This window comes from Panthera tigris, chromosome B1 (assembly GCF_018350195.1).
Source record: "Panthera tigris isolate Pti1 chromosome B1, P.tigris_Pti1_mat1.1, whole genome shotgun sequence".
Classification (NCBI taxonomy): Eukaryota; Metazoa; Chordata; class Mammalia; order Carnivora; family Felidae; genus Panthera; species Panthera tigris.
Genome location: NC_056663.1, coordinates 115,895,953 through 115,919,238, shown reverse-complemented (window position 1 = coordinate 115,919,238; position 23,286 = coordinate 115,895,953). Strand labels below are relative to the sequence as shown.

Sequence of the window (23,286 nt, the reverse complement as noted above, 5' to 3'; positions counted from 1 at the left end):
ATAACTGTAAGAGTTCTGAAATGTGAATGAACAAGGAAATGTTCCATAATTACTGAGCACCTACTAGGTACCATGCATTGTGCTTGGGATACATTAATGAACAAAACAAAGATACTTGTTCTTGCAGAACTTATACTCAATAGGTACAGAACTTATACTCAAGAGACGATGAACAGACTAGTCTTACTGAGCTGAGCATCCACTCTGGCAATTAGAGGGAAACTATTGATTAGGTAGGTAAGGGACAGATGATGAGGGCTCTGAAAGATGAAGAAGCTTGAGGATATAATAATGAGGAGATAAGTGCTGTAGGATTTTTGGAGGAATGTGTCACATGTTAACAACAAGATCTTAGGAAGACTAATTTGGCTTTGTATTGAAGGATGAAATAGAGATGGGAAAAATGATAGGGAGAGTCTTGGTAGAAAGTGAATTTTATGATCTAGATTAAATGATGACATTGGAAACTGAGAGTTTTGTTTTCTTCACTATTCTTTTTTTTCCTTCAGTCTTTCCCTTTCCACTACTTTTTCTTAGTCTACAAATACATCCAATTTTCTTCCAATCCACAGTGAAAGATACATTAAAACAACAAATAATAAATAATAAAATTACTCTCCAAGGGGCGAATCCTTGTCTAGCTACTATCCCTTTATCTCTTTTTCATCTCTACTTTTTCCTTCCCATTCATTCCTGAATTCGCTGAAACTTGGTTTCTGTAAGGAGACAGAAGAAATGGGTCATTTGTCCAGGAGAAAGTGGACAATTGGGAACACTTCCTTGAAAATGTAACATTTGGGTTGAGAATAAAAGGATAAACAGGAGGTGGCCAAGTAAAGAACTGGGGGTTTTCATGCATATTGTGTATAAGGCAATTTTGTCACACACAGTGGAAAGGTGTTTTGATTCTACTTCTCTAAGGTTTTGGTTCTACATCCTGGAGATATGCTGAATAAAGCCTGTCTCATTTAAAATCCACTTTTTTTCTTCAATTCAGCCTGGTATGAATGGGGCAGAAATTTCAGTCGGGATGCTACACTCATTTTGAAAGAATTTTCAAATTTAGTTCACAAGTTGAGTTCACAAGTATCTAGCCTGAATTTATCAGGTTTACAGTCCCTACCCCATACTGATAATGGTCTCTTCCAATATGCCATGAGCTCCTTGAAAGCAGGGACCAAGACTTATTTATTTTTACACTTCCACTGCTTAGCCGAGAGCCTAGAATTCAGTGGCTATTCAGTAAAATTGGGTATATTAATAAAAGGGTAAAGGAAGAAAAGAAGACATATGAAAAGCACTGTAAGAAAATATATGGAAGATAAAGGACAGGGATGAGTAAATGATGGCTCTGAAGTTTTGCACATGGTGGTTAGGGGAAATGATGGTAACAGTGGCAAGCAATAAATAAGGGTAAGAAAAGTTCAGATTTGGATTTGTGAAATTGAGGTTGCGGAGGGTCTATAAGATGAAGGGCTGAGAATGCAGTTAAGAGACAGACACTGGTATTTGAGAGAAGTCATGGCTAGAGTCATACTTTTGGAGTTACCAGCATAAAAATTACAGTTTAAGTCATGAGAAAAGATAAACAATTTGAAGAAAAAGGAAAAAAAAAACATGGCAGGAAAAAATCCCTAGTTTTGGTAGGCACATCTATACACTGCTGAGAAATTAAAATTAAATCATATAAACTATTAATAAGACTTGGAAATATATAAAGTTGAGATTTTTTTAAGGGTAATATCCATCAATTCTCATTATTTGGTATGTCTACAACAAATAGACTGCTTGCTTTCTTAGGATTAGATATTTTAAACTCATGTATGAAAAGGGACAGATTTTTACAAATGCCACAGACAGACATTAACTATCATTCTCCAAGGAATTTAACAAAGAAAAATTACCTTCAAAAACCTTATCAACTCACAAAGATATTTTTATCCATATATTTAAAATCATACATTGTTTCTGTAGCATTCTGGTGTTTTCATTTCTCCCTCATGTTTTTAGAGAGAAAAGGGAGAGGTTACTATTTCTAAGATACAGAAATACAGCATCTGAAATGGAGTTTGAAATAAAACTGTCATGCTCTGGAAGCTGCATAATATAGCTCTCATACTAGACAGAACATTTTTCTCCCTCAAATAAAAGAGAGATAATGTATATGAATATGAAACACAAAGAAGAATGGAGATTTTTTTTCAGTGATTAGGGATTTTATGCTAAAATTTTCCAAGATGTACTCCTGAAAAATTGTGTAGAAGCTAAATTTCTGTAAAGAGAGCAAAATTTTCCCTCTAATATACAATATCATTTTGGAGATATTTCACCTCTCTGGCCCTCAATTTTCTCATGTATAAAATAAAGGGACCAGAGTAGATGCCTTATGTTTCTTTTAGCTCTAGAATTCTCCGAGCTTATTTCTGATAGATTTTCAACTGGCAATACGTCCCAAAACTCTTGCTTACTTCCTGGAACAAAAGTAATACTGTAAGTAATACTTAATGACACCAGAGGAGTTTCTACTTAAAGAGATTCAGGAATGATTCTAGTTGTGAGGGTTGGTAAAGCGTTGTTCATATAGCAAGACATGCTTATGTTAACTTAGATCAGTAGGAATTTATGCATTTCATAGGAAATATGGGAAATATTTCATAGTTCACATTGGTTGAAGTGAGGGCAGAAGAGACGGAAGTTACAGTAACAGAGGAATTCTGATATCAGTGGTTTATAGGGCAAAAACAAGGTAATGTGGCAATGTGTGAGGGATGGTGGTGCTGGTGCTATTGTTTATAAGTTTCTAAAAGCTTCTGGATATAATTTTCAAAATAAAACCAGAACCTGGTGAATTTCCTAGGCTGAGGTAAACAGGATGAAAGTTAAACATGAGAGTGGCTCCACTCAGCTGAACTAAAGGGGGAACTTGTGACACCTTCTTTCTGGAAGTGATAAAGCTACTATTCTACATAAGATATTAAAGTCAGCTTTCAGTGGTAGCACAAATTCATGGAGTAGAGCCAGCTGGTGACTAGAAGGTCACAGTATTTTAGGTGAGTCAATAGGTATTTTCATCTCAAACTCTGATTTCAAGGTAGCCTTCATTTGAACTGGACTGCTGACTTCATTACCCTTCTTTCTCACTCTTACCCTTTTCCTTATACACTGAAGTGATTAACACTGCTATTTTTGCTCAGTGTTCCTTGTGACTTGGGAAATTCACCCATCATTCCTCTCACCAACCAAAGGATGTCAAATAAATGACCCAAACATTCTCTGGCTGGAGCCTTCAGTAAATCCCTGTGGAAGAAAGTCTGGAGATCTGCCTCTCTTATCCGTATTGCCATGCCAAGGACAAGGTAAATGAGCTCTCCAAAGTGCTTGCGGTATTAACTGTTCTTATCATGATTAATATCTGGTGGAATGTTCAGCTAATATCATGCATCAGCCAACCATTTTTACCTTAATGTAATTGAGATGTCCCAAGGGAAGGGAAATTCAAAGTTTCCCCTGTGAAACAGAGGACTTAAAAATCTTATGATGAAGGAAGGATACTCAATTGTCTCTAATCTCAAACTATTTAATACCACAAACCATCCCAGACAATTCTTATGAGAATATATATATAGGAATATCAATGCCCATAATGTACTTAGCTGTATTTCAAACTTCCTTCAATAAATGAAGGGATTCTGATTTTAATGACATTAGGAAGTTTACATACATGTCACAACCAACCTAAAGCCAGGGATCATGGAGACAGACTTTAGGTTTATAATACATTACTTATGATGGAATATGAATTGATAAATCTGAATGGATCCTTTCCATAATGTCAAATTGGCTAGAGCCCATTTTTTTTCATGTTTTCTGATTGAAGATAAAAGCGTTTCAGGGGTAAACTAATTTTTTTCAATTCATTTAAGATCTGACTAGAGTTCTAGACCCTAGATTCTGAAACATAAATTGGGTATAAACAAGCAGAATTTTTATAAGAAAGTCTAATAAATTATTTGATGTAGAAAATGTCCGTATAAATATAACAAAAGTCTGTTAAATGTAACAGCAATTACAGCTAACTAAAATTACCAGCAATAATGCAATTAATTACTGCAATATTTATTCTAGATATAGTCTATTTTAAAGTTGTTCAATTAAAAAAGTCTTCATAGCCTCCTTTTGGCTTAAATAACATGATGTTCAGCTAAAAAGTTAACTAAGAAAAGGAAAATATTCAATAAAAGGAGTTACAGGCAATATATCTTGTGGTGAAGTAAATTTTAAAAAACTATAACGACTATCAATGTACAGATATATTTCAACAATTATATACCCTGTTAATTTTTTTTCTTTGGCATTTCTGGCCACATTGACATACATGTGAACGTGTTTTAAAGTATTTTTAATAGAAAAATGAATATTCTATTGCAAAGCCAAATGATAAGTTTATCATTAAAACACATGAGGCTACTTTAACTAAAATGATGCTAATGCTACAAATGGTAAGAATACCATATAGAATCAAGATTTAACCAACAAATGACAAGTGGACATACAAATACACAAGTTGACACTAGTCTCTCAGGAAAGGTAATTTAAAATTATTTATTGTTCCTTTCTAGTCAAACAAGATACAAATAATTTCTTGGTATTTTATATTTAACTAAAATTTATTTTTTTTAGCTTTGGCTAGTAAATTTTCAGTAATGTTTCACTGCTCTTCAAATCTAGTCAATTTCTTTTTTTCTTATTTTCTCTCAAAATCATAGGACTTCCCATTCCATGACTTCTTACAGTAAATCATCTAATGGTGAGCTAACTCTCATTTAAACTAAAGGTTTGGCAGTGTCTGATAGGACTGATACTTTCTACATAAGTAGAAATTAGAACAGACCCTAGACTTAAAGTGGGCTCTAAAAGCTGAAATATAATAAAAAGACAAAGTTCAGGAGTCAATAGTCATTGCCTATCTTTGCTTCCTATGAATATCAGAACATGTTGAAAGACATTTGACAATATATTTAAGAAGTCATAATGCATACTTTCATACATGATGAAATTTACTTCTCAAGACAAAACATAGTGAAATATTAGAAAACACTGCCATTAAATCTAGGTGTAAGATAAAAATATCCACTATTATCACTGTTACTCAACACTGCTCTGGAGAATTAGATGAAGTAATTAATAGAAAGATATAAGATGTATAAAATTGGGAGGAAGGCAAAATTATCATAATTTGCAGATGATATATAACTGGAAAATCTGACTCCACTGAAAACTATTACAACGAGAGAACATTAATATGTCAAATGATGATGATAATAATGAAAATTTATAGGTGCTTACTATGTACAGCAGTGTAGTACATATATTAACTCATTTAATCCTCTCAATAATTCTATATAATATTATCATCTCTATTTTATGGTCAATAAGGACATAGGTCACACAGCTCGTATGGCATAGGTGGGATTCAAAAACATGAGCCTGTATTCTTAATTGCTATGCAAAACTATTTACAAAATCAAATGGTTTGTAAAATCAAATATCACAATTATAATAGATAATCCTATCAAAAAATATGCAAGAAAACTTTAAAATGCCACAGAGGACCTTAACAAGAAGATAGGAAGATATACCTTGTTTTTGGAAAAAATAAAACTCAGTATCATATGTCAATTTTTCATACTTATTTGTAGATTTAATTCAATCACAATACAAATATGATTTTTTTCAGGAGAGGGAGGAAAAAACCAAGCCAATTCTACTATTCATGTAGAAACAGTGGCGAATGTGTGATATAATTATAATTTTAATAACCTCTTGGTACTGGAAAATAAATAACCAGAATGAGTTGAATATAATTGAAAAAAGGATTCAGAAATAGACATAAATACATGTGAGAATACATTTTACCATAAGGGGGTGCTAATTGGAACTATTTAGTTTATTTAAGTAAATAAACATGTTACTAAACTTAAACTTAATTCAAATATCTATTTGATAAACATAAAAGTTTAAAATCTATTAAATCAAGTCTGTCAGGACTCTAGTTATGTACTCTTTGCCAAGTGTTCATTTTATTTAATTTCTGTAGGATTTCTAAACAATAATCTATAATTCAGTTACATGTTTTCTGGAATAATACCGGCTTAACAAGGGTTTTTAGTTGCTCATTTTGGCTTTGGGGGGAATGAAGAAAGAATGAACCTTTAGCAATGATTCTCTAGCAGATGTGAAAATGCTGTAGATAAAAGTGGCCTTCCCTTTTTTCATTATGCACCTTACATTGTTAAACTCTGTGTTAGCTTCTATATAAATCAGGTCATCAAACTGAACTTTTAGTAGCAAATTTACTTGTAACATGGCCTATTTATTTATTTTGCGTATTTTATAGGATATCCTGGAAGAAAAGCTGGAAAAAACAAGGGCATTTATACTCTGGGATTGTGAAAATGATTAGACTCACTGAATCCTGTATATAACAACTGTGTCTGTTGTTGCTAGCCTTTCAACAGAACTGTGCCAGAATCCATTTCTCTTTAAATGCCATGGAATGTCATTGATACATGAAATGACACCCCTGAACTTTGAGGATGCAGAAGGAAGATCTCAGTGCAAGACACTAGTTATTCATTAGCAAGTTGGAATTGGGCTATCTGTGCCCATCACTCTTCATGAAGAAAATATATTCTATATAGACTTACTGGTGGAAAAACATTTCTACAGGAGCTGTCTCAAATCACTACTGAATTAAATCGGGCTGCAAAGGAATAAATACTGTAACCAGAATAACCTTCCTAGCAACTGTAATATGGATATGCTAATACTATGTCAAAGCATCATCCTGATGTCTGTACGGAAGTGCCATTGTCTCAGATCAGATCAGCTGCGAGCTTGGGCCAATCCTAAGTAGGATACTCTACTCTATATCATGACAATTGTTATTTTCATCAAAGATGACAATAATTCATATTTATTTTCTTCTTTTGTGTTTCCCATCAATAACTCTACCCCCAACACTTTTCCTACCTACAACTTCTAAACATCTCTTTTTTCCTTCTCAAGACCCTTCTCCTCTGCCCTTGCCCCCAATCTTCCTTATTTCTTAACACAGTACACTCTAGAAATTTCTTAGTGCTCATTCAGTCATTGTATGATTTTTATCTGGCTCTGGAAAATTTTTTCTGTTCTTGTTTTCACCTGCTGTGTTTATAGGGCACTGCTGTGTATAGTAAGCATTCAGAACAGGTTTGTGCATACTGAAATCTCCACATTCAGAAAAATGGCATTTATTAATTTGATGACTGAAGATGAGAAAACCCAGGCATTTCTATAACTCAGAGGAAACAAACACCTTTACTATGTAATGATGAATTTTGATTTCCCAGGATAACTTTACCAAAAAAAGGATAGTAGTAAATGTTTAAAAATACAGTGACAAGACATGTAACATGTGAATGTTTCAAGCTTCAGACAGCTGCAGTGAAACGATTAGATTTTTTTTAATGAAAAAAATATGAAGGGTCACCGAGAAAAAACTATGATAAACATCGTTGATTTATAGTTTCTTGACTTGGAAATAAAGAATTATGCTTGAGTTATTTTGTTACATTTATTTATTTATTCTGTTTCATTCCACAAAGGATTTGAGAATTTGAGTCAGCTTACCATTCCAAACAATCTAATACATGTTTTTAACTCTTCCTGATATATTATTTCCATCTACCAAAATAGTTTTCTGGTGTGCTGAATTAAATTACACCTAAAACTTGGAATTGATATACTGTGGGAAAGGAAGTTTACATAAAATGATAATAATCTTGCTACTCTGGACTTAAGCTCGTTTTAAATAACATTTGAGACAGGAAAATGAACAGCATGCTTGTAATGGGGGCAAGGCTGGGGTGTTCCTGATCTTCTTTGCCTTCATCTGAACTGAAGATGTGTTCTCAGCCACCTTTCCTCAATTAGTAAGCTATTTTGAAAAGATGTGTTAAACACTGTTATAAAATGAGGACTGTGAAAACCTCTCTGTAACTGCAAAGCCCTTAACAAATTAAATCATCAAATGCTTGGAATGCACTAGATGCTCAATAAATGTTTGCTGAATGAGTAAAACATAGTCAAAAGTCTGTTAAAATGAAGAAGAAAAAATGAAAAGTAAAATTATATATATATTTAAAACTCATTATCTTTGATCCTGACTTTTCTTTTATCCCTTCCAACCTTTCTCTCGTTTCTTTACATTTCTTCTCTTGAAAAACTGTCCCTATTTTTCAGTTTTCAGAGGGATAACATTTTGTCATTTTCAACTCCTGATGCTTTTCATGTTGTAAGACAACCGTGTTTCTGTGTTTATGCTCAGACAGTACGCCTATGTTAATACCCTGTAATTATTACTTCGATCATGATGTATTTTCTGAATTGATTTACTAGGGTTTAATTTTACTGATTTCAAGTGGGAAAATACCACAAAGTGTTAGCAGGGAACATAAGTCCCTGTTAACTTTTTGAGTTCTGGATACATTTCTTACTCTAATTTATTTCCACATGAATGGCCTTTGAAATTCCATTGTTGTAGGTCTGATAAGGAACTGCTTTCAAAAAGCAGAAGAAGAAGGTGTGAGGAGCCAGAGAGAGAGATTTTTAAGCAGTAAAGACAAAAAAAGTTCCGATACTGAGTAGGCTGATTGCTGAGTAGTGAAAATAGGTTGTGGCTTTGGTTCATGAAAGTAAGTCAACTTGACAAACGAGATTAGACATAAACAACAAGAACACAAGTAGATTGGTATAAAAACACACAAAGAATCAATACAAAAAATAACACCATAACCATAATTATGAATGTTTTATCATTTGTTTTTTTCCCATTATGAATGCACATTTATATTTACCTGCAAAGTCATGAGAACACTGTATGTATGTATCATGTTAAGAATCACCTGAAGACTTTAAAACCTAAATTCCAGGAGCTAACCTTCAGAGATTTGATTTAGCAGATATGGGATGTTTGTGGAGTCTCAAATATGCATTTTTATTAAGTATTATAAGAGACTTTGAAGACCATTCTTCAGATATGTTGTCTTATAGGAAACAGAATAAAACACTGGTTAATTTGAATTAATTTTGTGTTAATTCACTAAAAAATATTATAAGGTACTATTTATTGATATGCCAGATAGGCATTGGAGATACAGTGGAAAACAAGAGATAAACATATAATATATAAATATGTAATTGTAAATACAATGCATTCTATGAAGGAAAATTAAATAGTATGCCTGATAAATACGGAGCTGTGACTAAGCAGGAGAGTGCTTTTTTCAACTGAGAGTTAACTGTTATAACCTTATTTGTGGTTATTAATTCAACTAAATACACATATGTTGAGAACATACTATTCCTCAGGCACTGAATTAGGCGCTGGGGGCTCAAAGAGAAAAATGTCTCTTTCATTATGTATTCATATGTACATAATGTACATACGAATGTATTCATAATGTATTCATAATTTAATGTATTCATAAATTATTAGAGAAGAAAATATGTTATTATTTTATTTATTAATAAGTTATAATGCATCAAGCATTATGCTAAGCAATGAAGACACAAACATGACTAAGACACAGATCTTACTCTTCAGGATTTGTTCTAATAAAGGAAATGAAGGCAGATATAGATAACTTAAGGTAGAAATATGTATGGGGTATTCCAAAAATTGAAAAAAATCTAAAGTATAGAAAAATATGAGGAAAAGATAATGATGGAGGAATTTGGTAAGGTAGGCAAGGTTCTTATAAGATCATGCAGGGTCTTGTAGATAATGTTAAGAAATCTGAATTTTATCATAATAATGAGAGGAGTCTTCATAAGAATTTTGGTTAAAAAAGATTATGTGGAGGGTGGGCCAGAATCCAATATGGCTGGTGTCTTTCTAAAAAGGGAAATGAGAAATTTGGATACACAGACAGACATTCACAGAGGGAAGTTGATGTGAAGACATACAGGGAGATGGCCATGTGACTGGAATGATATTTACAAGCCAAGGAGCACTAAGGAGTATTGGCAAACACCAGAAGCTAGAAGAGACAAAGAAGGATTCTCCCCTTTAGCCATAAGAGACTGAATGGATCTGCCAACATCTTGATTTTGGATGTTTAGACTCCAGAAGTGTGAAATGATGAATTACTGTTGCTTTAAGCAAGATGATGATGATGATGATGATGATGACGACGACAATGATGACCATGATGATAAAGATTAGGCTAGTTGAAGTTTAAAGAAGAGAGAGGAACAAGAATGGATTCAGGAAATTACTGTTAGGAAAGATGGCAAGCTTGATTAAAGTGATGTCATGAGAGAGTGAAGTTAATAGTATTTATGAATAGGGCTTTTTGACTGCATCTGGAATGAAAGGCAGGAGTCAAGTATGAATCTAGATACTGACTTGAACAAGTAGGGGAATGAAAATGGTGGTTACTGATACAGAGAATGCTGGAGGTTTTCAAGGGGAAAAATAAATTAGGTTTTGGACATGTTCAATTAGAGGTTGCTTGTGAAACATCCAAGTGGAGTGTTGAGTAGGCATTGGATATAAGAGTCTTCTAGAGCTAACAAGAGAAGCTGGAGCTGGAGCTAATAACTGGAAGCCACGGTAACTACACACTGCAAGTATAGAAGACTGTGTAATATCTTTCTTGTGAGAGAACAGAAGGAGGACGACCCAGAACACTGAGGAATAATACCATATTTACACAGAATCCCAAGGAATACCATATTTAATGCCATAAAAGGACAGGTGGAGACAGTGAAGGATAATGAGTGGAGGAGACAGAGAAAAAAGGAGATCGGGGTGTAAAAAAAACTCAGGAAAAATAATGTTTGAAAAATAAGAAGAGTCAACTGTCCTGAAGGTTCTTAAGAGATGAAATGAGATCAGGACTGAAAAAAATAACTTGTGATATCTGCCAGGAAGATGGAGAAAGCAGTGCATGGAGAAAGTGTATATAAGACAGGTGTTATATAGGGTGTGTGTGTGTGTGTGTGTGTGTGTGTGCGCGCGTGCGCGCGTGTGCACATAATGGAATAATTTAGCCATGTAAATAAAAAACTATTGTAGAATGGTACTATTCTCTGTCTTTAGATCTGCATGTAATTGAGACAATAATGTGATAATCTTGCAATTACTTATTCCTTTTTTAAGGATGTAAGGACATTTATCACCAAAAATTTAAGAATTTGCCCAGGAATTTTAATTCATCTCTCAGGTATAAATAATGAATTGAATGATAACTGAATAATCTGGTAATGTCCTAATTATGGTAAGTGGATTAAAATGTAATGACTATTATAAATGATAAACAGAAAATTACATGTGAAGAAAACAATCAGCTGTACTATTAAACACTAAGAAATAACAAATAATAGTAAGCCTTTATCCATTAAGCTTCACTTTCTTTAGTATGATGGGTAATAGATACGCCTTTATGTAATTTTATCCTAAATACTCCTTGATGAAGTATCCGACTCTGATGTCAGTTATTCACTTCCTTAACTTTAGAAACAAGTTCTCATTAGTTCTATCTAACTTGGAGGAGTTCTCTCTTTGACGAACAGAAATAAAAACCTGACTTAGTTTAGAGAGAGATTAAAAAAAAAATCTCTGATGACCAGCTCTGCTTAGGAAACACTACTTATATAAAGATTCTCTTTTTAACATACAGACTTCAGAAATCTTGCTGATGTAATTATTGTCCTCTGAACTAACTAAGGCATTCCTTGACAAAGACTAAGAATTTCCACTAACACCATTCTTCTCAGTACAAGGGCTCAAAATTAGTTAAAATACAGAACTAATAAAATTAACTGAAGTTCATAGAGTTCAAGGATATGTCTTTCTGGCTTTGCCATTTCTTTTGATCTTCTCTCCTCCTTCAGCAACTTATATAGCCTTATTTTATAAATATGAAGTTATATATTTTCCCATATGATATTTATGACAGAGTACAACATATTTTTGAAAGGGCAAAAGTCAATATAAAATGTAATAAAACGTAATAAAAATTAAATATGACTTGCACATATAATATGATAGTATCATTAACAAGGAGGAAGGATTTCTGGTAGTCTTAGACTGTAGAATTCAAGAAAGGTGTATTCAAAGTAAAAGGTGGTTGGATGTATGATTAGAATAGCTACATTAAGTTCTTAAAATATAATTTCAGGTCTGTGTATTTAAGAATTCCTTTATTTTATGTGAATAATTACAACTACCCAGCTTCTTTTAACTCCTAAGAATTTAATATTCATAAAGTTACAAGTTGTGTATTATTGTGAAATCTTGGTCCCTACATACCTAATACACCAGAATATTAGTAGTAGAACTCCACAGTGTTGCAAATTCTCTTGTTAGCAGAATTAATGTGACCAATTCCAGTGAATGGGCTCTTTACCAAAGTTCAGTATGCATTAGAAAGAATAAGTAAAACAAAATTAGGTAAATATAAAATATTATTTTTATTTTCCATACACCTTTTATTAGGGTGGTGTTGAAACTGCTCATGGTGATAAAAAAGGAATTCTTGATCTCCTTTACTTATTTAAATAAGTAAGTATATCTTTCAAAGGCTCACTGAAATAAAATGAGTTGATAAGGATGATCAATAAATATCTAATATATGTAGGCATTATGAATATGTTGAGAAAAATATCCACTTTAGCTGTATCCCATAGGTTCTGATATGTACGGTTTTCATATTATTTTCTAGATACTCTAGAACTTTCATGGAATTTTTCCTTATCAGAAGAATAAAAAGTTGTTTAATTTTTTTTGGCTTGTTTATTTTTATTTACTTTTATCTTATTTTTTAAAAGTTTATTTATTTTGAGAGAGACAGAGACAGCAAGAGTTGGGGAAGGGCAGAGAGAGAGGGAGACAGAGAATCTCAAGCAGACTCTGCACTGTCAGCAAGGAGCCCAATATGGGGCTCAAATTCATGAAACCATGAGATCAAGACCTGAGCTGAAACCAAGAGTTGGATGCTTAACCAACTGACCCACCCAGGCACCCCTGCTCCTTTATTTTTAATTTCCAAGTAGTAAGAAGTTTTTACTTTTATTTCTCTTACTTTCCAATTTGACTGACTAATGATTTGAAGAATGTTGTCTGTATTATTTGCAATTCTTAAAATTTACCGAAATTTACTTGTAGCCTAAAATGTGGTCTTTTTTTTTTTTTTTTTTTTTTTTTTTTTTTTTTTGGTGAAAGCATTATGATCACTTGAACAGGTTTATTTGAGTACAGATGTATAGCCATATCTTAAAAATAACATCTGTGGGTGCCTGGGCGGCTAAGTCAGTTGAGTGTCCAACTCTTGATTTGGGCTATGGTCAAGATCTCATGGTCATAGGTTGGGACCCTGAGCATCATGAAGATTAAGATTGCTTAAGATTCTCTATTTCCCTCTCTCCTCACCCCTCCCTCACTCATGCATGTGCACTCTCCCTCTTTCTCTCTCTCAAAAAACAAAACCAATCTGTCCAACAAGTATTATACAGATACAGCAATAGCAGTGTCTTTTTATCACATGTAGGTAGTAGCAATATGAAGTCTTAAGAATTGAAGGACTTGGATCTATTTTGCAAAAGCTGTTAACTGATTCTATGATATTTTGAATCTCAAAGTGACAACGGAAGACAGTAGCAAAAGTACAATGTAGTAGCTTTCACTGTGGTGATCCTATGTACTATCAAAAATAATCTAAATCTGACAAAAAAGCATATATAACCAAACAGAAAACAAGAAATTTAATTCTAAAGATGGCCTTTGAAAAAACACTCACATTCACAATAGTTTCATTGGATTCAAGAGATCTAATGCCTCCAATATACTTTTTCTCTAGTGTGACTATAAATTTGAGGAACTAAAAATCACACATATAATCCTATTGCTTTCTAAAGCTAATATTAAGATTGAGTCAGCAGCAGTTTGTTTTTTTTGTTTTTAAATAAATTCATCAACAGTTCAATGGTGGTGATAAGGCATGGTGAAATATCTCAGTTGAGGAATTGTAAGAATTTCCCACCTTCCCCAAATCTTATGGTCAAAGCACTAAGTTATAATGCTCACTCCCAATTAATGTTTACACATTTATCTTAAATATCTACACTTAAAATGTAGATTGGTGAAAGGATAGGAAGAAAAGATTGGTAAAAGGTATTGACAATTACATAAATTATTCATATATCTTAAACTTTGGTGGTGGGAGACACAACTTTTGTTACACATTGAGAAACACTATACATATATTATTCCTCTACTCGCAGGGAAAATAATGTCAAGATTAACTTTCATAGCTTGTATTACAAAAATTTTCCCCCAACATACAAAATTATTAATTTAATGCTGAGAATATATTTTTTCCAACCTTAAATGTTCCCTTGAGTATGTAATTTTTCCATTCCTCTCCCATTCTTCTCTCCCCATCCCAATTCCTCTATAGTTTAATTTTCAACATGATAAATGTCAAAATCCACCTGTTTTCAACCTACTAGTTCATTTATTTATTATAAGTAGGAATTTCAAACTACATTGTTTAAAAAATCCATTTCATTCTATTCATCAGTTACACACACACATACATATATACATATCTTTATACAAATCTATATACTTATATATATTGAAAGAGATTTACACATAAATTTATCTAGCTATGTATTTTTTTAAATTAGTAAGCTGTGGTCAGAATTGTGAAGTAGAATTTTAGCTATTTAAAGAAAAGTTGATGGGAAAGACATTGGCACTAGATGAAATAATTCTTTTGGCAATTCTTTAGTGGTTTCCAGATCAAAATAGTATTAAAACTAAGAAGTAAAGGTCAGAATGAAATCTTAAACTGAAATTACTGAGGTAAAAATGCCAGAATGATTCCTTCTTTGGAGAGCCAGCCTCCCTTTCCCTTACTCCTGCCCTTACTGTTTGTAGTGACTTCTAAATGTAAAGTGATAGTAATAAAGCTAGCTAGCAATGCTGAGCAGAAATAAAATACCAGAACATCTCTTTTGTACATATTATTCAGATATAGAAGGTTGTCATAAAATTCTTGGTAAGTTTTCAAAGTTTAAACATTTAATCCTTAAGTACTAAAACATGCAATATTAATTGTTACCAGTGTTGAGTGCTTATTATATATTAGAGACTGAACTAGGTACTCTGCACATACCATTCTTAAAACAATTCTGCAAGGTAGGAATTATTATAATTATGCTCACTTTTACAAATAGGAGATTAGAGCAGTTATAAAAATTATAAGATTATAAAACCAAAGAAGCAGGGTGAAATTTAAAACCAAGTCCATTTAACAGCAAAGCTCATGCTTTTTCTAGGGGTCTACTTCAGGAAATAAATACGATAGATGCATGTATAAGTTAATGTTAACTAGAGTTTTCTTCTTATAGTTATTTTCAAGTTTCCATTCTACTAGTCAGGGGCAGTTTATATTTTGATTTTAAAAGGCCCTGTTGGGATGAGCACTGGGTGTTCTATGTAAGCCAATTTGACAATAAATTCTATTCTTTTTAAAAAAGCCATTTTTTATCTGTTTAGATTCTGACATTGATATATAGTATATAAATCTGAATTGTGATTATCCCAAATTTAGTGAATATGTTTTTATAGTGCATGCATACATTATTTTTTTGCATCTACTTTCTATTGTATTAAACATTTAAATCTGAACAAAGAGGGCTTCAAATAAACAATAGGATGGAAAAAGGGGACAAAATTTCAGATAAAATGTAAAAAAAATTAAAATATTTTGAAAAAAGAATTATATAAACATAAAAATCAGACAAAATAGATACTTTAAAAAAGGATTCTGATAAAATAAGTATGGTATTTTAGATGGGCAATTTTAAGAAACCCATAAACTCATATAAAAATTGACTTAAGAAGAATGAACAATCAAATACTCCCTAATTAAAAGACAACAGGCTCAGATGGTTTTATAGATAAGTTTTACTGCATCTATAAGAAATAAAATCCCTTTCATACAAACTGACTGGACAGTAGAAAGGAGGGAGAAATATAATCTTAATATTAAAGACTAACAAGGACAGACTGAAAATTATAAATTTATCTCACTTAAAATTCAATATTAGCAAATCAAAATAGTCAGTATTTCTTTTTTTTGTAGTGACCTGCTAGAGTCTATCTCAGGAATGCAATTATCATAAATTTTAATAATGTTATACATTATTACCTTAAAGGAGGAAAATAGATGATCCTAGTCAATCCTTACCAGTAGAATAAACATCTGATCAAATTCAACACTCATTCATGGTAATTACTCTACTGTGAGAAAAAGAAAGGGAAACTTTTCCATATAGAAAAAGAGGGGAAATTCATCACCCAAATACAGTAGTTATCAAAAACATCAAACTTAATGGTGAAATTAGAAGAATTTTTATTAAATTCAAGTATTAAAAAATCTACCCACTCTTCTAACTTCTAACTTACTTCATACTATAGGTCTTGTTCAATGCAATAAGACAAAAAAAAATCAAAGATATATTAATAAAAGTAGTAACTAGAAAGTATGATTACATTAGCTTCATAAGCATCCAAGAGAATCCACAATCTATTAGATTTAAAAAAAGAATCAATTCCAAAATACTTATTTACTCAAAGGAGTTGAAAATTTTGTCCACACAAAAATTGCTCATGGATGTTCATGAAGCTTTGTGTATACTTGCTAAAACTTAGAAGAACTAAGATGTTATTCAGGAGGTGAATGGTTAAAAAACTGATACTCCAGAAAATGAACCATTATTCAGCACTAAAAAAATGAGCTATCAAGACATGAAAAGACACAGAGGAAACTTAAATGCATATTACCGAGTGAAAGAAATCAATCTGAAAAGACTACATACCGTATGATTCTAACCCTATGACATTCTGGAGAAGGAAAAACTATGGAAACAGTAAAAAGATGTGTGTTCCTAGTGTTTGAGAGACAGGGCAGGAGGAATAGGTGGAACACAGTGTATTTTTTAGGGCAGTGGAACTATTCTGTACACCATAATGATGCATACACACCATCATACTTTTGTTTAAACCCATAGAGTGTACAAGGCAAAGAATGAACCCTAATATAAACTATGGACTTTGAGTGATAATAATTGTCAAGGTAGGTTTATCAGTTGTAACAAATGTACCTCTCTGTGGGGGATGTTGATAATGGGGAGACTATGCATGTGTGGGAGCAGGGAGCACGTGAGAAATCTCTGAACTTACTGCTCAATTTGGCTATAAACCTAAAACTGTCTAAAAAATAAATTCTATTAAAAACATAAATCAAACAAGTTTGCTAATTATACAATGAATCTAAAATAAATAATAATCTTTCTATTATACTGGTAATAATCAACTACAAAACATAATAGCATAAAAGATATTATGTATAAAACAATATAATGTATTCATTATGATCAACTAACAATCTCTAAATCCATATGTTAAAATTAATTTCTACCTTTCAACCTGCTTCTCCTACAGTCTTCCTTAATCAGTAAATGAAAACACCAAAACACTATTCTTCTAGTCTAGGCCCCAAATTCTGGATTTATCCTTGATTCCTCTATCTATGTCTCATAATCAATCAGCACAATCTCTTGGACTTGTGTTCAAAATATATCTGATTACTTCTCATCCCCTCCACCGCTAGACCTTTGGATACAAATCACCATACTTTCTCCTGGGTCTCCATTTTGCCTTTGTCCTTCTACTGTCTCTTTTCCATACAGTAGCCCAAATAATCCTTTCACACATAAGTCAGATAATGTCAAAAATCTGCTCAAAATCTTAGAACAGCTTTGCCTCTCATTTGGCATAAAATCAGTTTTTGGAATTGTACAAGATCTTACCCACTGATATGTCTCTAAGTTTATCACTTTCCACTCCCATCTTCACTCATTACATTCTATACATAGTCTCCTTACTGTTCCCCTACAAAGTATGCTACCTGCACTTGCAAGATGGCACATGTCAGTATGAGAGAGTGACTCATAATGGATATAGAGTTTTATTTTGGGGGTGATGAAACTATTCTGGAATTATACAGTGGTGACAGTTGCACAACTTTGTAAATATTCTAAAAACCACTGAATTTTACACTTAAAAAGAGTGAAATTTATGCTGTGCAAATTATAGTTCAATCAATTAAAAAAACCACACATCCTATGTTGTCTTAATGATGGGGGCTCAATTTTGGTGTTAGTATTTACTAGCTATATAAACTATTAATCCCTTTCTGGGTTTAGTTTCATGCTCTTATTATGAAATAGGGATAATCATACTTTGTTATAGGTTCCTATGAGGAGTAAATTACGTGTCTACATTTAAAAATTCTGGTATATTTTTAAGGTGACACCACGTATTCAGATATTATAATTCCCTTATACCTTTATTTTTACTTAATTTTTACAATTCCCAGCTCAGTGTTATCTTATTAATTTCTATACTTCCTCACCTTCCCCTTCATTAAATGCCATTATAGTTACCTAAAAACTGCTCATCTGCCAAAGGATATCTTTCTAGTATGGAGATGTGAATTAATGTTTTTCTTATATAAAGAGGATATGTTTTACAATTTGAAAAGAAGAAAACTACAAGTTTTTATATAGAATCACTAAATTTAAGAGTTCAAGCAATCTTACAGGTCATGTAGAACCACCCTTAGTGATAAATGAGCTCTTGTGCCAAATCCATTAGTTGGCACTAACATCATCTGCTGGGGGGAGCCTGGGCGGCACAGCTGGTTAAACATCCAACTCTTGCTTTCAGCTCAAGTCATCATCTTGTGGTTTGTGGGTTCGAGCCCTGCATGGGGCTCTTGGCTGTCAGCATGAAGCCTGCTTGGGACACTCTCTCTCTCTCTGTCCTTCCCCCACTCACATTTTCTCTCTCTTTCTCTTTCTCTCAAAATAAATAAACTTAAAGCAAATGTATCTGCTGGAACACTTCCAGTGTTCAAGAATTTATTTCTCTTCGGGAGGCTCAGTCTACTTTTGGAAAACTGTAATGCAAATATTTATTACTAGTGTAGGTTCTTATTCTAGTTTTATCTCTTAAGATATTTTGAAGTATCTTACCATAATTTTTCATACATGTAATCATATAAATGTTTTCCTCTTTATTATCTATATTTCTGGAAGCAGAAACTGTAATTACTTAAACTACTTTGTATTCAACCACAATCAGAATCACGTTTATAAGTATCTTTAATAAATACAATTATGTCACAATGGGATAATGTGAAAACATGGATTCCCTCATATTTGGGGAACATGAAAAATCACAGAAAGAGCAAAGAGGTGAAAATTGCAAATTCTTGCAAAAATATCTAGTTCTAAAAATATCTAGGGACAAAATCTATTGTTTAACATATATGAAAGAAAACTGAAAATGTTTTGTCACTAAAATGTTACTTTTATAAAGGTCAGAGTCTATCCTATTAAATTTATTAAGGTATCTAAAAAACCCTATATACATATTAATTGAAATTTAATTTCATGGAAATAATTAAGATATTGTAATACTGGAATGTTTGAAATATATGAATTATTATAGCTGAAAGCTTAGTCAACTATATTTATAAAGCCAAATATTTAGAAAGAATAATAATGTTGAAAGAGCTGACTGGCATAGCTTTTCAAAATGATATGTATATATTTTTTGGTCAATCAGCAATTAATAAGTACATATTATTATTCTTATATATTAATAATTTTGTCTTTCTCTATTTTTATAATTCTTCCTTTTGCTTCTGTAATCCTTTTAGTATATGACAAGTTGAGACACTGTGATTATACAGAAAAAATGTGAAACTTTCTACCTGAAGGAATATGTTAATCTTAGTTATAAAACTAAATACACACAAAGGTTTTTTGAAAGTTGCGTAAGTACAATCATACATAAGAGAATATATATGTAAAAGGGACATAAGTGATAATATTATTATGAGCAATAATTATGCTACACTGTATTTTTAACATCCATCTTCCTTTAGAGTTTGTAAATTAAATTTGCAAATACATACCAAATCTGTTTTCGGAGGATCTGGACACTCAGTGGAGAAAAAAGGTGTTGAACTTCTGACTCCACTGCTATCAGAAGTTGGCTTTGGAGGTTGAGCATGCTGTCTGTAAGTAGCACTTTTAGGAGTCCAACAAAAGAGGTTGATTGATTCTCGCACACAGCGTTCAATGTCAATTTCTAGATAGAAAATTTTTTTAAAAAGCCAAACACTTAGAATTTGAATTGCTACATTTATATAAAAAACACTATCTTTCCTAAATGTATATATCCAATATGGCTAAAATGATAACCAATTAGAAAAGATGTGAGTGAAACTATAATGGAGATATTAATCAGCATATATATGACTAGAATGGCAGAAGTATTTTACATTATTGTATATATACATATATACATACATTTATACATGTAAATATATTCATATATTTCATGTGTGTTTTATTTGGCATTATCTACATATATACACACATACATACATACAATATATATGTTGGAATATTTCAATATATCATTATTTAAACATCATGGAATATAACACATCTTATTTAAGAATCTGCCTCATTCACTCTAATAATATTCTCAATTTTTCAAAGTAAAATAGAGGTTGGAGAAGGGAAGGCTGCAATTAGGGAGCGGATAGGCAAAAGATTCAGATCACCAGGACTTCTAGTGAAGTATACTAAAAGTTTTATTTTCATCTATCAAAGGAGATATAAAATAAGCAGGAAAAAATTTATTAAAATATCAATTCTCAATTTTAAAAATAATTTTCTGAGTTAAATGAAGAAAGGCATAAGTGAAGTTTCATATATAGAAAAATTAAATGCACTTGGTTAAAATGATAAAAAAGGAAACATTTTCATAGATTTTCTTTTCTTTCTCAAATCTGAAATTCATGCATCTTTGATACAGAGTTAATAAAAATAGGAAGGTTATCACACTCCAAGTTATTGTTTGTTTTGATGGTACCATAGTTCTTCAGGAGGTCAATATTCCTGATGTGGAGTAAGCTGTTCCCATATGGAGAAAGTGGATAGTGCTCGCTTTGGCAGTACATATACTAAAATTGGAGAAAGTGGACAGACCATAGAAAGGCAGTAGAAATTCAAGAAGTTGACTAAGATCAAGGAGTTTAGCATAGGCTAGCTTTTCCCTTTCTATATTCCTAACATTAGTAAATGGCAGATATTCTCATTTTCTTTGTAAGTCCAAGTATAGCTTAGGTAAGCAATGAAAAAAAAACATACTTCATGTTTTAAATTACAAAGGGATAAGTTCCCTATTTCTCTTTTTGAAGCAAGGAACTTATACATAAGGGAAGAAGAACATATGTCTTTTTTAAAAAAAAAAATCTATTCTGCTGCTTCCTCTACCTCCCCAAATTAAAACTGGGAAATTTTTATTTTTTTTATTTATTAATGTTTTTACTAGAGGGAGAGAGACAGAGAGAGAGAGAGCAAGCATGTGTGCTCTGAGGGAGGAGCAGTGGGGGGAAAGGGGGAAGGAAAGAGAGAGAGAGAGAGAGAGAGAGACAGAGAGACAGAGAGACAGAGAGAGAGAGAATGAATCTTAAACAGGCTCCATGCCCAGTGCAGAGCCTGATGCAGGGCTCACTCTCACAACTGTGAGATCATGAACTGAGCTGAAATCAAGAGCTGGATGCTTAACTGAGCCACCCAGGCACCTAGGACATATGCACTTAAGTCAATTCTGTGGATGGTACATTTGCAATTGCATACTTTTGTAGGGAGGAAAACACTTGGAGCAGTAAAAGAGAAATGAATACTTAGTGAGAATCTATTACATGAGAAACATTTAATTCTTACAATGATTCTTGTAGAAAGTTATTGTAATCTCTCATTTCTATTGAAGATGAAGAAACTAAGACATAAGGAAACTGAGTGATTTAATATGGTAAATGTGTTATTATGAGTAGAATGTCCGAGGTTTCTAAAGGGTTATAAAGCATCTTTTATTTCTCAATTCATTTAGATTTGGTGTATGGACAGCAGGCCCGGAAAGACCAGTTACTCAATTAAGCATTCCTTTATCTGCTATTAGTGATGTTTACCAGATTCACAGTTGGTTACTTCCATGGCTACACAAAGAGGTCAGGTTTCATCATTCCATATGCTCTTCCTAACATAAAATATATTTAAAAAAAAAACAGTTAAGCATGTTTTGAGACATGGGTCTATTTATTTGAGCAATGGTAAATACAGTGAAATATATTTAAAAAAAACCCTATAACATGATCAAGTTGACACTTCCTCCACAATAAGAAGAACACAGATACCAATTGGAATAAAAATCAAAGTTCAAGATGGGTTCTCTACTCAAGAAGGAAGAGAGATGCTGAATTCATTTTAGAAAAATTCCAGTTAATATGTTTAAGATAAAAATTTGAAGCTAAAGAGAGAAAACCCTGTCATTTAAAAAATTTGATCCATTTAATACCATTTAATCGCCAAAAAAAATTTTTTTTCAGACCATAGATTTTGCATAAGTGGTGCTTGAATCAGTCTGACACATCTGTTGCCCAGTAGGAGCTTGAAGTCATGTCAATGATCCAGATTAGGGGTTGTAGTTCAGTCATTAAATCACTAGCAATGGAAAAGTCAGTTGTATCTGCTTCCAACACACCCTACCAGTACCATAAAAATTTTACAGTGAATCCTGAGAATTTACTGGCATCCACCCTAATTCCACTCCAATTATTAGTACTGGCAGATATCCCATTCTCCATTCACTTAACCCATGTCACCTCTCCATCTCAAAAATCCCTCCAAAGCACTTTATCATAACCAAAATATTATGCAAAAAGTACTCTGTAATTGTACCTCAAAATATGCAACTATTCTTAAAAAGTAATATTATCTTCTCCTGGGACACAACTTTTTTTTTAAATTTTGCATTGTAATTTTAATATAATGCATTGTGAATAAAGCACGTTCCCTGGATTATGGTTTCCCAGGTTTGATTCTAAGCTCCATGAGGAACTTTGTGACTCAGAGAAATAACTCCTCTAAATCCTGATTTCTTTGTCCTCATGCAGTACTATCATATCTCTCAGAAAGACTGAACTATGTCCAAAATAATAAAACACATCTCATATTTCATTTGGGCCAGAAGAGGTGGAAAATACCTCTCTCCTGAAGACCTCTGTTCTCTTGCTCTAGTGGCTA

The 23,286-nt window shown here is 32.5% G+C and overlaps 1 protein-coding gene across 6 annotated transcripts in view; it reads right to left on the bottom strand.

The window, feature by feature from the left end:
- TBCK (TBC1 domain containing kinase) overlaps positions 1-23,286 on the bottom strand; it is a 225,044-nt gene that overhangs the window by 50,580 nt on the left and 151,178 nt on the right. For all 6 annotated transcript variants that reach the window (XM_007080937.3, XM_007080936.3, XM_042984075.1 and 3 more), the window contains one exon: positions 20,103-20,278. In XM_007080937.3, coding sequence (XP_007080999.1) covers positions 20,103-20,278 — 176 coding nt within the window. The remainder of the gene's footprint in view (positions 1-20,102; positions 20,279-23,286) is intronic.